The sequence below is a fragment of the Hemibagrus wyckioides genome, linkage group LG05, assembly GCF_019097595.1.
Source record: "Hemibagrus wyckioides isolate EC202008001 linkage group LG05, SWU_Hwy_1.0, whole genome shotgun sequence".
NCBI classification, from domain to species: domain Eukaryota; kingdom Metazoa; phylum Chordata; class Actinopteri; order Siluriformes; family Bagridae; genus Hemibagrus; species Hemibagrus wyckioides.
Genome location: NC_080714.1, coordinates 10354666 through 10370850, shown reverse-complemented (window position 1 = coordinate 10370850; position 16185 = coordinate 10354666). Strand labels below are relative to the sequence as shown.

Genomic DNA, 16185 nt, shown 5'->3' with positions numbered 1-16185 from the left:
GAGTGTTCCTGGGCGGTAATCTGAAACCCCCCCGCACTGAAAAAAAAATCAGACTCGACTTTGGCACGGATGCTGCAATAGCCCGGGGTACTTTATGAGTTTATTTTAGGTCATAGAGACGCCTGTGTTTGTTCCATGCGGTTCCGCCCATTTTTTTTTTTACAGTTGTACCCGGTGGTTCGGATGTAGTCGAGGGGCTCTGCACCTTTTGCACACTATAACTGCTATTCCTGTAGAGAACGGGGGGAAAATGTATGCCCGTGGTTCCATCGGCTAGAGCTCTTGGGTATCTGCGATCATATCTGTATCATAGCGATCTAGAAAGATATTGCGCATCCAATTCATTCATTCATTCATTTATTCATTCATTCATACAATCTTGCTCGGTTCTCTCTCGTCTCCGTGACGCAAGGAATCCAATAAGCAGTTTGGGATAGCCAGTTTTATGCAGATTTCAATCTGAACCATTTTATGTATACGATTGATCTATTTCTTACCATTTTAAATGTCAAGAAAACAGAAATGTCCAAGTTAAAGACTTTGTTAAAGTCTTTAAACAATGTTAAAGAACATTGCTGTGCGTTTCTCTGGGCGGGTTTTATTCTGACTCGCAGCTTTCCTCAGTGGAGTTTTACGCGATCCGAGGAAGTTTGAAAGAGACCTTAGCGCATGCGCAGAAGCTCGAAGTGTTTTTTTTCCGTACGCATCAGTAGCGGGATTTAGCGAGTGGCGGGGCGGAAGGAGAGAGAGAGCAGGAGAGAGAGAGAGCAGGAGAGAGAGAGAGAGAGAGAGAGAGAGAGCGCAGGTGACAGAGCTGAAGAGGAGCGCCAGTTTCTGTTCACATCATTTCACCGCTTGTAGCTGGTCAGAGCGTCGCCTCCGGTCGGGAAATACACTTTTCTTTTTCAAGGGTTTCAAAAACTCTCATTTGCTCATTTTGTTTGCTTCACTTTTGGAAAAGCAATTGCATATTTCTAAAGACACGTTGATTATAATCATGGAGAGTTTGGCGCTCCGGGTGGAATGGAGAGTCCAGTAGCTGCACCGCGTTTGTGTCCAGCCATCACCGTGTGGATATTGTAACAGGTAGAGCAGAACAGAACACAAGACAACAGAAAACAGCGCCTGGTTTTTGGGATTAATCTGCGTGTAGAAAACGCGATTCCGTTTTTTGTTCAGTAGCGTCTCTGAAACACGCAGGAGCTCATGAGAAACTCGTACATGGGAACTTCTGAGGACGACAAGACGCGTTCGCCCGCGCCATCCATGCTTTCTTATGAATTCATGTGTCGGTAAGTGTTTTCGCAAGTTCGTACCCACGCCTCTAAAACAAAAAGGCACTAATTATTTGGATTCCTTTAGCTCACTGTAGTCTCTACTACCCGCGTCCTTATTTCCAAACACTTCATGCCCATCTACCAGCAGTACTTAGAGGTCGGACCTGCGAGCTCCTGCTCCTTTACCACGCTGTGGATTGAGACTGTTTCGGGTTCACACAGAACTTGAGGAAGTCGGATAAATATAAAGCGGGATTTGCTTGGGAATTTTGATTCCAAATCCATCAATTCCAAGAGGCTGCTCCAGCACGAACCCCTTCACTGTAAGTCAAATCTGTTGTTTATTATATATACATATGTATTAATATATATATATATATATATATATATATATATATATATATATATATATATATATATATATATATATTGCTCCATAGTGTTTTAATAACCTAGAAAGACCATCATTTAAAGGAATACTTTAATTTTACTTAAATATCAGGAATACTGATATTACACAATGTATTTATGTGATCAAAGTATGCAGTTTTAAGTAGTTTCAAATGTAATCTACTTAAGAAACTAAAAAGGTAGCTGAAGGTGGTGAGCGTTAATTGAAAGCACTATTTGCACCTTTATTTGGTTGTAACTGGCTCCCTCTAGTGGCCGCATGGTTATATGGAGCTTTTGTCACACTTGTGTCTCGACAATGTTTTAATTGAAACAATTGCGCATTAAGTGCCGAAACTATTTCTTTATGCGTCCGTTGGTGCGCATTATTGATGCGCAGTAGTGCGCCGTGACTCCGCGAATATGCATCAATGTATATTTCAGTCGATTTGCTGTTTATTCGTGGCGTTTTTAGTTTCACGTGAAAATTAAAAATGAACACGCGAAGTCTTTATACTTCATTTGTGATGCATAATTTGTTCGACACAATTCTTACATGTCCTATCCCCATTTATTATATTAGGGATTTTATTTGACAAAAGGAAAAGTGAGATTAGTGACTAATCATGGAGACCAACCGCTTGTAAATACCGTAATTATAGTTTTCGGGTTTCAAAATAATCCGTATCTCCTTTTTTTTTTTGTAAAAAGTGAGAAGCGTGTTTTAGACTGCTGGGCTAATTGTAGAGGCACCGGTGATTCAGGAAAGTGTGATCATGCACGAATGAACAGCATCGTTTTAGTCGAAGTACTGAAAAGTTCTCTCTCAAATCTGACTCCTTTCAGGACAGTAGATCCATTAAAATCACAACAGACGCTGATGTATAATATCAACAGATTTGTTTTAAAAAACAGTCGTAAAGAAACTTTTTTTTTTTCTTCCTCTCTCACGAAAGACAAATGGCATTTTTTTTACCAATAAATAAATAAAAATAATAATAATAATAATAATAATAATGCAGGTGTCAGACGTCAGGACATAGGCGGAAATTCACTAGTGTTTAGCCCTACACAGAATTAATAAATTTTTGTACTCTTTCGTGATCACATATTTGTTTTACATTTTGATTGTGGTGATGTTAAGTTATTTGGCTTTTTCTGTCTTTCTTTTTTTAATTCAAATAAGGAGAGTGGTGCGATTTTGGGGGAAGCCATTTAAGGATTGGATTTTTATCAAGACAAACTTCAGCAAAACGTTTTACTAAATACTTACATTCGGTGGCCATTTCGCCCTCTCTCTTTTCAATAAAAACACACTCTAACTATCCCATCAACGGGGTTAAAACTGCTAAAATAAAACCACATGTTCGGCGCAGTGACGGTGAACTTGGCGCACGGTTTAATGACTATTAGCGGGGCCTCCTTTCGTCCTAAACTCTGCAAAATGTAAACCATGACAAATGAGTCTCACTATAAATGCTCCAAAAAAAAAAAAAAAAAAAATCAGACCTGGACTCTAACCGGCTCCTGGAAAATCTTCAACCTTCTGTTTTAAGGCTTTTTTTTATTTGGTAGAGTGGAATGGCGTAAACATTCCCTTTTAAATCGTTCCCTCCATTTTAACCTGTTTGAGGGAATTTCAGCCGCGTGCGTGAATGTTAAATACACCGAAATGCTTCGGCGCAAAGGAATGCAGTCTATCAAGATTGGAGAAAGAAAAATCAACAAATTCCTCAGCATTCGTTTTTAAAAGTTTCCGGGAAAATATCTGACTGCGGTTGGTCCAACGTTTTATATACCAAGCTCGAAAAATTTCATTTCTTTTAATCGTGGTCATTCCATGCGACGCTAGGTACTTAACTGAAACCATTATAGCCGAAGCCGTTCTTACAAAATAATAATAATAATAATAAAAAAAAAAACTACCATCCTGCCAATACCCACAGGTACAATAAGGTATTTATTTATTAATTTTATAAAATGTAATATATATTCAGAAATGTAGTCCATCTATAAATAAATAAACAAATAAATAAATAATTCCTTCATGTCGAATCTGGTAGCCTAAATGAAATAACGCACGAGAAAATTATATTCTTTTTACGTCATTTTCCACTGCTTAAAATGTGCGCTTTACGTCATTACGTTTACATGTGAGAATGTGTGCTAAAAGGTCGTGTTCAGTTTCTTACACGTAGCAGTGCACAATGTGTCATTTGTTAATGATCATCACCATAATAGCCTTTACAGTGTCACAGGGGACTGTAGTAATATGTAAGCGAGGCTCTGTCAGAAATAGATAACAAAAAAAAAAAAAGTTCAGCCTGACTCATTTTGCAGTGTTTATGTGTTAAGAATCCTAACATAGTCCAACAAAGCAGTTTACCCAAGCACAAGGATGCGGATGCTCGCATATAGTCGAGTAACTGATATGTTCATTTTTGAAAGGACAAAACCTTTCCACACAGAGAATACACCTAGTTCATCTTGCACTCAAGTTGCTGAGTTGAACGCCTTCTGAAGGAATTAGAAAGAGAATAATTTGTTATTTCATTTATTTCAAGTTTCTCCCCTCGGAGCAGGCTGCAGTGCAGGCCTGCTGTCCGGCCCTGGTTTACTATAGATTACTATAAATCTAAAATACGTCCCTTAATGAAATCTTTACATACGTTGTACTTAATGTTAAACTGACCAAAAATTCCTGTTACCTTTCGCTATCAGCTGAGCAGTGTTTTTGGATCTGGGTAAATATGTTAAACCCCAAAAAGCATTTTCTCAACCAGTTTCAACTTGGAAAAAAACCCCCAGCTGTTCATTTAGGTCGCCAAAAAAAATCAGTAAATCACACAAGGCTTGTATTTGTACAAAATATCGAGTATCTTCCACATTCTTTGTTCTCTGGTTGGGTTGGCCAGTCGGTTTTGTTGTTAATTTAGAAATACTAACGGTGAAAATGGAGAAAGAGGACTGTTTAAAGTTGCTCGCTGATTCATCTTGGACAGCAGCTTGCACACTTTGAAAAGGAGGTTAATAATGCATCAGGGGTTTTTTTTTCACGGCTGCTGATCTGCCAGTTAGATTATCGTGATACGTGAGTGTCAGGTATTGTGCGAGCGTTAAGCTGCTGAATCTGAAACACTGTTGAAACAGCATGTAGACATGTGAAAGCTAGCAAGATGCATTTAAATGATGAAGGGATACTAACATGTTCGTGGGTATCACCCAAAACATACAGAGCTGTGCTAGTTAGCGTGTAAAACTGACTGTCTTGTTATCCCACAACAACCAGATTTATTTGTTCTTTCCAGAGCTGCTCTTTCAGGATGCTCTTCATGAACAGGCCATCTTCCTCAGGCTGGGTCAGAGCCATGGACACACGACATGGAGTGGTTGCCATCACTTTCCTGGCTTTCTTTATGCAAGTAGTGGTGGAGGCTACCTCATGGTGGTATGTATCTACAATATATACACTGTCTAAGACAAACACAGCTGTGTGTGTGAGAGAGAGAGAGTTAGAGAGAGAATGGTGGATTGTGAGGTTGGCCAGACGAAGCATGGGTAACGGATCAGCGAGAAAGACACGACTAACTTGCCTTCTTTTCTTGTTCTTCTTTACTTGCTCTCTTCTTCCCTCCAACTTTCTCAACCTCTCTCCATCATCCTCATCATCTTCTTTCTTGTATATTGTGGCTGAAGTAAGCCTGGTTCCATCTTTTGTGTCCCACCACATTCTAAAATAAAGGGGGGAAAAATACATGCTGACTTTAGCACATACGCCTTTGCTCAGTTCTGACTTTTACCCCCCTCTTTATTTTCTTTTCCCCTGTATTGCCAAACCAAAATGATGAATATTATATAAAACATAGAATGCTGTGGTTTTGCAATGAATTTCCAAATATGCACAGGCACGAACTGTGTAGGTTTATGTTTGTGTGAGGGAGTGTGTGTGTGAGTTTCTATGGGCTTGTCCATCCGATATCCATTAATAGAAAAACACAAAATCGGTCTGCACCAGAGCAAGTATCGGAACGAACACAGACTGAATATAGAACACAGGAACTGAGCAGCTGATTGCCGGATTTATTTTTGCTCAATACACATCAGTGCAGTTGTCAATATCGTGCATGTGAAACTTTTTTACTAATGGAAAAACAAACAGTGCAAGAGATCCATCCCAAATCCAATATACAGGAAATTACAGTTTAAAATACAGTTTTACCGCCTCGGTTTGACCGTTTTTAATCTCCAGCCCTCATAAGTTCCACAGTGACGCCTGAATCCAGTACAGTTTCATTGTGAGCTTGAATGGAGCGAGTCTGCTTGGTTGCACGCTCCATACACAAAGGAAGACGGCAATAAATCCTGTCTCGTAACATCTTTAATTGTTTGATTTGCTGGAAGAAAATGAAGGAGTTGTATTTGAAACAGACTGCCCTTTCCAAAATGGAAGGTCTGATTTCATTGCGATTTTCTGCCTGTTTACTTTTACCGCATATGATGCTTGCCACTGTGTCTCTTCAGCTGAACTCGGCTGATTGGGTTGGACGTAACTTAGTAGTTCACAAAACAGGGATCTCTTCGTTCCCTGTAATGCTATCCCAATACTTCTCCTGAAGTATACACACGACCGATATATACAGTATAGCTGTTATGTGAACTGTAGTTTCAATCATAGGGTTTCTCTTTGAATTTCAGTGTTCACTCAAGCTTTATTTTTTTGTCGGCTACAATGCCACAAGGCCGTTTCTCTTCTCTTAATCCTAAACTCCAGTTTCCTTCTTAGCTAAACCTATAAGAGATGAACTACCCTAGATAAGAGGTTCTTCTCTTCTTGCATGTAATTTCTAGCCAACTTTGTAAGAGAATAAGAGAGTCCCAGCTCTATCCTGCGAGTGGCCACACGTGCTAATGATTTACTTTGTACAAGACAAGAATTGTTGGGGTCATTCTGCTTCCCCCTCGTATAATTTCCACAGCATATCAGATTTCCTGGTGGACTAATTGAAAGTGCTCATGTTTGTGTGCGTGTCGCAGGTCTCTGGCTATGAATCCGCTGCTGATTCCCGAGGCTTACATCATAGGCGCACAGCCGCTCTGCAGTCAGTTGGCAGGCTTGTCCAAAGGCCAGAAGAAGTTGTGCCAGCTGTACCAGGACCACATGCAGTACATCGGCGAGGGCGCCAAGACTGGGATCCGTGAGTGCCAGTACCAGTTCCGCCACCGCCGCTGGAACTGTAGCACAGTGGATAACTCTTCAGTGTTTGGCCGTGTCATGCAGATTGGTAAGTCTGTCAAACTTCACCTTGATCAAAACACCAACCACAATACATGTTTTATACGTGACACAGCCTGAGAACCACACACAAATTCCACACCCAGTTTTCCTGCCATAAGGACAGTAGCTCGTGGCCTCTGTGTTCTTTATTGCATTCATATTGCAAAAGAGACACTACACATTCTGTACATCATCAATCTAAATCCAGAAACCACATCTTTGGCTGGCACCTACATAACGTAGATATATTAGGTGCAAGCTCCATCATGAACATTTAAAACTTCCCGGTTCCAGACTAGAGGTTTGGCACAGTCCTGCATTATGTACAGCAAGCTCCTTCAGCTATTCAGATCGTGATTAATGACTGAAAACCAAAGAGCTGATAAAACTCATAGCCAGTAAATAAGACTGCATTAATGTAATAAGGTTTGTTTGAAGTATTAATGTTTTGCGGATGCGGCTCGAGCTGGTAGGAGTTTTTCAAAAAAAAGCCGCTCTTATCTTATTATTTCTATCATTTTTTTTGGTTATTGGTTTTGTTTTGGCAGTATAGTGATCTTTCCTCGTTTAGGCAAGGGGGCAACGGGTACTTAATGCAAGGAGCGTGCACGTGGTAGGCCATTTTTAACAGCAGTGGTCAAGACGAAATGTTTTTACGATGATGTCTGTGAATGAATCAGAATGGAGGCTGCCTCCAAATGGCTAGCAACTCAACACTGCAAATGGTGAGTAATTGCGTTTAGCCTAAATTTATGCCGGACTGCGCTCAATATTGACCCAGCCCTTGTCTGAGGCGTGCTAGTAAAAAGAGAGCAAAGATGCGAGAGTTTGATTTTCCTTTCCCTGATGATGACGCATTCTTGATCAAATCATGTTCAGTCTGGTTTAGCTTACCCTCTTAGCAATGCTAGACATTTGAACACGGAACACTGGAAATGTCCTTTACCAGGCAAGCAATTAAAAAGATCAGGTTCAAATATTAAGCCTTGGAATATATCTAGTTGCTAGGCGGGCTGGCTGAGGATGGATGGTGTGATTTATGTATGTATGGGAAGTTAAAAATGTTATCGTCAATGCATGATGCTATTAAGAGTTGTGGTTTGCTAATCTTAGACAAGCCTGCAAAGATATTTACTAATTTTGAAAGACAGAAACAACTAGAACTTTTAGGGCAAGAAAGCAAAATGAAAATTATGACATGGTATTATTGTGAGGTCATGTTGGTGGGGGTTGTTTTGCATGAATGTAATGTTTGGATTTAGTTCATTACCAGGTTTATTTGCTTTCCTGCATAATTTGCTCTGCTATGCCCGGGCCTTCCCATTAAGTGCTGCATATTTTGTCCCTCTTTTACTTTCAATTCTCAGTAGCTGTCCATTCCCACTCAAGAAAAGTTGACTTCCCCTTTAAGTTCACCCTACTGTTCAATTTAAGGTCAAGCCTGACGTGGCCAGTTATACAAATACACTTTAACACATCTTTATCGAAAAGCAAATGAAGGAAATCCAGCGCAGACCTGGCAGAACCAAGACGCTCCGATCACCTCGTCCATCTCCTCTCGTCCCGGAGATTATGGAGAGGAGGACAGGTTGGGTCACTGGAGGGATGGAAAACTAGTTTGGAGGGAGAGAGGGAGGTATCTCGAGGACAATATGTCTATCACCAGCTCAGCTATCTTCTCTAAACCTTTCTAAAATATCAGAAAAAAAGTAGCAACCTTCCCTCTGCAGGCTAAACCTTCCTTAAGAACCTTTCCATCTGGATCACATTTAAACGTTCATTCCGTCCTGTCTCACTTTTTTATTTATTTTTTTTTTTAAACTTGCACGCGTTTATTTCATCGCCTGCATTGTTTTAGATGGAATGGTGTCTTTACTTCGGTGACAGAAAACTCCCTAAAGCCCCAGTATTTCATTACATTCTAAATCCCACGTCCGTGAAAAACCCTACTGCTTTTAATAGGCTATTATGAGGTCTTCTGAAGTAATGGAGTCTCGCTGATGGGAATAGTCAACTTCACATAGAGAATACCTTTTAATGCTGGAAAGTCTGTGGTCTTTTGAATATCCCTCAGGCGTAATATGAAAATTGCCTCTGAATGGTTGCGGGTCAGGTTATTTGAGGGCCGCCCTGCAAACCGAGGGTCTTTTCAGGCGGCCTGAGCTGCTGTATTCCTGTTGGTCTGTCCACCAGCAGGGGGCATTGTCATGTTTCTGAATCAGCTTTCTTCCCAAATGCGCACATTCACTGAGCATTTTGATAGGAAAACCTCTTCACCTATACCTCCTTCATGCAAATATCTACTCAGCCAATCACGTGACAGTTATGCTGTGCATTAAAATCATCCAGATACGGGCCAACAGCTTCGGGTAATGTTCACATCATCTATCGAGTGCTGAAAAAACTGAGCTCAGTCACTTTAACTGTGGCATGGCTCTTGGTGCCAGATGGGCTGGTTTGAGTATTTCAGAAACTGCTGATCTCTTGGGATTTTCACACACAACAGTGTCTAGAGTTTACTCGGAATAGTGCAATAAAGGAAAAAAAAACATCCAGCCAGCGGCAGGTCCGCAGACGGAAACGCCTTGCCGATGAGAGATGTCCAGACTGGTTGGAGTGAACGGTGACTCAGATAACCACTCTGTACACTTGTGGTGAGCAGAAAAGTATTTCAGAATGGACAAGAAAAAGAATGAAGCTGTTTTGAGTGAAAAGTCTGACCTAGCCAATATTAGATTAGTATAGTGTTCCTAATAAAGTGCTCTGAGTGAGTGTGTGTGCATGTATGTATATTTATATATGCAATCAGTAGAAAAGATCCATTCATCCACCAAACCATCCATGCCAAATGGAGCCTTCGGTAAGACGGAGCCTGGATTTAGCCGTGTGGTTCACAAAATCTGCATGTGGAATACTTTACAAATCTAAAGAGCACTCAAGACATGACAGACATGAAAAAGATACACATTCAACAAGTAAATGGTCTTGATCTGTCTTGCCTGTCTTATTACCATACTATCTCCGATGCAGAAAACCATATGAATAATCCGAAACAATGATTCCAGTTAAATGTTTGTTTCACTCACAATTCAATTTCTTTAGCTGGGTAAACATTTTTTTTTTTTTAAATATACAAAAAACATCTCAAGTGACTGACTCTTCAATCTCATGGTTATAAAATTGTGTCTTGAATTCAAACTCTTAGAAATTATAAATGTCAAGAATAAAAGTCTCGCTCTAAGCCTCACTGCTAGGATAGTGCAAATGTAATATTTGATGGCAATCTAATGTTTCTTCTATATTTCTGATCCCAATTCTTCCAATTTGTTTGTGCAGGAAGCCGCGAGGCAGCGTTTACATACGCAATCAGCGCAGCGGGCGTTGTGAACGCAGTGAGTCGAGCGTGCAGGGAGGGTGAGCTGTCAAGCTGTGGCTGCAGCAGGGCGGCTCGGCCCAAAGACCTTCCGCGAGACTGGCTCTGGGGAGGCTGCGGAGACAACCTCAACTACGGTTACCGCTTCAGCAAGGAGTTTGTGGATGCCCGTGAACGAGAAAAGACCTATGAGAAAACCTCCATGGAGAGCGCACGACTCCTGATGAACCTCCATAACAACGAAGCAGGGCGGAGGGTGAGCTTTTTTTATTTTTGCCTTCATGGATATCTCACTATAAGAATGCTGATGAAGTATGTTTATAATGCACTGGTAAATAAAATATGTCACTTTCATACCTATTAGTCCTAATCAGAGTATTCGTTTGGTTTGGTTGCACCCTGCACATTAAATGAGCCCAAAGGACAAACAAAACACACACTGGCTGCACATACAGCTGAATATGTACTCCTTAAACTCCTTTCATTCCCTGGTCAGAAATACTCAGGCAAACAAAGGTTTGCCAAGTGTACACAGAACTCTCACAACCTCCCAGGCATGAAGAACACTGAACACAGAGAGCTGTACAAATGTTTACTTAATTATGTAATTTGATAATCAATTCAAAATTATAATATTATAATTATATTATATATTATAATTTCTCTTTTTGTTCAGTGTTGAATATTCCAGAACACATGGCATTTCTGCAGCATTACAGCTCTGTACTTTGGCTCAGTTTAGTAATAGGTTTTTTCCTTAGTACAAAAAACAACAAGCTGAGCTCTCGTCCTTTTTTTTTTTTTTTTTTTTTTTTTGAGCACCTGAGCATGATTTCAGAGCTCTGCCTGCACAACCCACACAGATAATATACCAGGGGTTTCATTTAAATGGACCAAACGACGCATATCAAACACCCTAAGTAGCTTGCGCTGCAAAGAATGACGTCTTGGCAAGTTAAGATATCTTGAATCTAGATTAATGTATCCGCTGTTTTGTATTATGAGATTAGAATAAACCAAATCAAGATTAATCTTATTTCTAGAAATGTTTGACAATTATTTCTAGAAGTAAGTATTCTATAAGTAATTTCTAGAATGAAGCATATTTGTCATAAACAAAACTGTACACAGTACAGAATTGATAAGAATAAATAAAGGATAAAAATATACTTAGAGTTGAATTTCAGTAAAATTACAATTAAGCCAAAATTTACTATACAGTTGGACAAGGGAATGGAAGGAATATGTGGAAGAATATGAAAATTTGAGTGCAGATGAGTGGTAGCACAGTATGACTATTAAGAATAAACTGCAGAGGTGTCGATGTGTGCAGTTTTAGCACAATATATGGTGTCATGTATGCCATAAATAAATAAATACATCCACTAGAGTTGGTGTGTGTGTGGAGTAGACGAGTCCAGGAAAGTCCAGTTTCTGAGTATGAATGGGTCTGAATGGCCTATAGGAAGAAGGTCATGCTCATTCTCTCCCAAGAACATTTTAAAGCTTAAATATTTAATAGACAAATATGCCAAGAAAAGGTTTAATAGTCTTTGATTTGGTTGATTTGTATTCTTAATAATAAAGCATAAGAAATTGTAGATAAATTTGACTCAATTCAAGATATTGTAACTTGATGTTATTTTTTGCAGTGTGAACTTCCATGATGTAAAGATAAGAATCAGCTCGATGATGATGATGCAGAGGCTTTATTTTCTTGAAGACTTTAAATCTCCATCCACTCACATGTTTATTTACAGAGCATGAGTGCATGACCATGAACAGATCACAGTCCACTAATTAAATATCCAGGAATAGCAACAAAACGCTGCAGTATGTTGGTTATAAGCAACAAGTACAACCTCCAGGGCAGAATACCAACCTGCAGATAGAATAAATAGACTGTTCCAAGTGTTTCCAATCTCAAAAGCTGCAGTTCCATGTCAGCAGCGTGAGTTATACAGTTGAAATGCAGCTGAACGTGAGACTCGGAGAGTAATAAGAATGCACGTCAAGCTCTCATCTGGGTAGCAGCATGCTCGTTCCTGCTGCGTGTAAAGAACCGCCCTTTGATCTGCCCGTTTCTGAAGCACTGACTTCATCCCATCATGACCTCTCTATTTATTCATGCACTGTACCTGAGGCAGGTAAATGTCTCAATTACAAATGTTCTAAAGGAAAAATCTGCAAGCTCCGTTCTCAGCGGCTGGATTAGGCTAAGCTGTGCAGGTTGTGTTCCAACTCAACAAAGAGAACCATTTGAACCATGTACAGAAATCATTGTAGATGTTTTTTTTTTTCTTTTTCTTTTCGAGTTTGCAGTGCAAGTTGTCAAAAGACCAATAATTTTCTCCTAGGCCTGAAAAAAATCCTGATTGGAACGGACCGATTCAAGTCTTGCAGTCAAGTGCGGATTATTAAAATGAGCATATAATAATAGCCAGCAGTGAGTGAAAAATGGTGGAAAACTTCACTGAACTGCTTTGGCACGTAACTTGTTTAATCACACATGACACATTTCGGAGGACTTGAACACTGACAAGCAGCTATTATGCCAAAGTTGATCTAATTGTTATTTCCCATGGCCCTGAAGCTCAAGGCACCTAAAATACTTTTAAAAGTCATCATTGTAAAAAAGAAGTTTAAAACAAAAAAACAAACGAAAAAAAAACAACTTTTTATTTACAGCAGATTCTTTTGTTTATATTGATTATATATACTTCTTTCTGGCCTGACTTCATAAAGGTGATTTAAAAAAAAAAATTGCATTATTTTGTTTAGCAGGTTTTTAAAGTGATATAACCTGTATAATTTATTTATGGTTTTTATATACTTATATTATGCTAACAGATTTGACTTCATTTTTAAATTTGAGTGATTTTTTTTTCTTTCTTTTTTTTTTAAGAAAACCTTAAACTTCTTTAGTTAATTTATTCTTTAAGTTTAACTTTTTTCCTTTTTTTTTTTTGTAAGCGACTACTTTTTATTTAATGTTGACCTTTTTAAAGTTGAATTCTTTTTTTTATATATATATATGCCTTTGATTCCTTGAGCCAAGATTTCACTGTCTGTTAAAAATGAAGATTTTTTTTTTTTTGACGTGTTTATTGAATTTCTACATTTTCTTCCTCAGATGGTATCTGACCTGGCTCACGTTTCGTGCAAGTGCCACGGCGTTTCAGGTTCATGCAGCCTAAAGACCTGCTGGCTGCAGCTGGCTGACTTCCGCAAAGTGGGAGATGCACTGAAAGAGAAGTATGACAGCGCAGTGGCCATGAAGATTAACACACGTGGCAAGCTGGTGCAGGTGCACTCCAAATTCAACCCGCCCACCAACCACGACCTGGTGTATGTGGAGCAGAGCCCAGACTACTGCGTGCAGAACCACAGCACGGGCTCACTGGGCACGCAAGGGCGTCTCTGCAATAAGACCTCGGAGGGCATGGACGGTTGCGCGCTCATGTGCTGCGGCCGTGGCTACGACCAGTTCAAGGCTACGCTGGTCGAACGCTGCCACTGCAAGTTTCACTGGTGCTGCTATGTCAAGTGCAAGCGCTGCACAAGGGTCGTCGATCAGTTTGTGTGCAAGTAGCACGCTCCAAATTGTATTTTATTTTTATTTTTTATCAGAAAGAGAGCGTGTGTTGTGTGCAAGTAGGATCCCTTTCCCGGAAGAAGACGGGAGAACCTTTGGGAAAGTTGGGCAATGGAAAGTGGAAAAAAAAACTATATAAATTATATTTATAGAGTCAAAACAATTATACTGTTTCAGAAAAGACTGACCTCTTTTGTGTGTATTTTTTTTACATTCTCAAAGCAATAGGTACAAGAAGATTAAAGAAACAAAGAGTATTTATTTTCTGTCATTTTTCTTTTGTCCCCCGGCCTGTTCTTTCTAAAGTGGAATTTGTCACAGCGAGTGCAATCCGACTACCCGGACCTTCCCGATTATCCACAAAAGGGTAAATCGGTTCATTTTGGCCCTTTAAGAGGTTCAAGTGCCGCACTGGCATTTTACTCAACCGCACCGAGTGACTTGAGTAATGCGGTGCCGTAGTGTTTCGTTTCAGTCTCAACCACTGTCTGCCTGGGTTTGTATATCACTAAGAGTGGATATATCATGGTTATTGTGTGCTGCATGGATAAGCTGATTGATGTGTCTTAAACCCAAGCACACTTGAGCTCTCACAAACTACACTCTGTTCTAGATCAGCGAGTCTTTGCATTAACATGGCGCAAAGAACTGCTTTATATTTCAGCTCCAGTGTGTAAGTGTAGCACGGGAACTATTCCATGTATCTTTTACACAGATTTCTGCACTGAGTGACCATGCGACTAAAGCTGTCTGACAAAAGCAGCCTGCATAACACGTCACTCACGCTTTAAGCTCTATGCACCTGTTTTCTAGTGGCACATCCGGTGAAGGTGCCGCCTCTTGAGCCACGTATACAAAACAGGCCATAGGTTTTCGGGATGAAAAGCACTTTCGGAAGCTGGGCGTCTTACGTGGTTGAGTATGAAAAATGTATAGGCTTTGTTTAGAGTGTGAACAATGCACAATGGTGGTGCTGACTTTGTGATAAGGGATTGACACTGGGAAATGGCTAACACTTATCTGTTTAAAATCTTAAATACACTTCCGTTCTTTACACTTGTTTTTTTGTTTGTTTGGGTTTTTTTTTTTTTGAAAGGCACATCAACGTTGGCACCTATGTCCATCTGACAAACTTGCCTTTTTAATCCAAATTGAAATATTCATCATTTTGGGATTTCTTGTCATAAACTTGCATTTAACTACTATACAGTTACCACTAGTTATTCATTATTTCATTTTATCATTACTACTATAATTCATTATAAATTCAACCAGTATATTTATTAGCTGACAACATTGAGGCTTTGAAAAGGTATTTCTTGTGACTGACTTTTTATATATGTATTTTTTTTTCTTTTAAATCAAACTGTTAATATGCTTTAATAAATTTTAAATATTAACAAAGTCAAGCATCTGAAACAAAACCTTGAATCATTGAATCAGCTATTTTTATTTTTATTTTTTTTTTTAAGTCTTGTATTCTTTGCAACTACATATGCCACCTTAAAAGTGTGTGTATGTGGATTCTGAGACCAAGTGATAGTTCTATGTTTGTACAGAAATTTATAAGGTAAGATATGTCTGTATTTTTATATTTTGTCATCCTGAGCATTGACACTTCTGCATACAGTACGTTCTTAGAAAACAATTCTCTGAGTTAAAAAAAAAACAAAACAGTCAAAGCTTCTGAACAAATAAAAAAAAAAACAATCTTGAATCTTATGAGTGGAATTGGTTAAAGTTATAATGGAGCTGGTCATTTGTGGTAAAGTCTTTCAGGCTTGTGAGTATTTGAAATTGTAGCTATCTTAATCATTTCTTCTGCTTCCTTGTCACACAATGCTCTCTAGAACACAAAACCTTTGTGAGGGAAAACCATTACAGTGAAAGTATAAGTTAGATTTTGCAATGTGAGGGTTATAATCTAGAGTGTAGCATGCAGTTTCTTCAGGAATCGTGATGGAGAACAATAGTAATAACTATACCACCATTTTCATTCAGTGCATAAACCTCTGTTTAGTCTACATGTGTTTTCCACTACTCAAACAACAAAGACTAGGGTTCAAAAACTCCCAAGCCTTTCTGTACCATTCCCTTTAAGAAGTATACAATGCTATGATTCAGGACTAACCTTTACCTACTATAACCTCCCCCTACCCCAATTTACTGTAGGAAGAAGGTGCCCTTGCTTTTCTCCCATTAATCTTCCTCGGGTCACACACTTTGGCATGGTGGCAGAGCTGGTCACGCAGCTTTCTCAAAGCCACCGCCACTT

At 39.4% G+C, this 16185-nt stretch overlaps 1 protein-coding gene across 2 annotated transcripts; it reads left to right on the top strand.

The window, feature by feature from the left end:
• Window positions 1-759: 759 nt before the first annotated feature.
• wnt5a (wingless-type MMTV integration site family, member 5a) lies at window positions 760-15604 on the top strand. 2 transcript variants are annotated; one of them, XM_058390535.1, is made up of 6 exons: window positions 760-1292; window positions 1423-1600; window positions 4976-5115; window positions 6702-6949; window positions 10279-10571; window positions 13449-15604. In XM_058390535.1, exons 3-6 carry the CDS (start codon window positions 4991-4993, stop codon window positions 13905-13907), a joined length of 1125 nt encoding a protein of 374 aa, XP_058246518.1. In that variant the 5' UTR covers window positions 760-1292; window positions 1423-1600; window positions 4976-4990; the 3' UTR covers window positions 13908-15604. The 2 variants fall into 2 exon arrangements, with proteins under 2 accessions (XP_058246518.1, XP_058246516.1); XM_058390533.1 differs by having other exon boundaries at window positions 760-1600.
• Window positions 15605-16185: the final 581 nt, after the last annotated feature.

What these genes read in the sequence shown, in the direction of transcription:
- wnt5a (XM_058390535.1), top strand. Translation starts at nt 4,991, where the DNA reads ATGCTCTTCATGAACAGGCCATCTTCCTCAGGCTGGGTCAGAGCCATG. An exon ending in GTGGAGGCTACCTCATGGTG is followed by an intron (nt 5,116 to 6,701) that starts GTATGTATCTAC and finishes TGCGTGTCGCAG; the next exon opens with GTCTCTGGCTATGAATCCGC. An exon ending in ACAACGAAGCAGGGCGGAGG is followed by an intron (nt 10,572 to 13,448) that starts GTGAGCTTTTTT and finishes TTTCTTCCTCAG; the next exon opens with ATGGTATCTGACCTGGCTCA.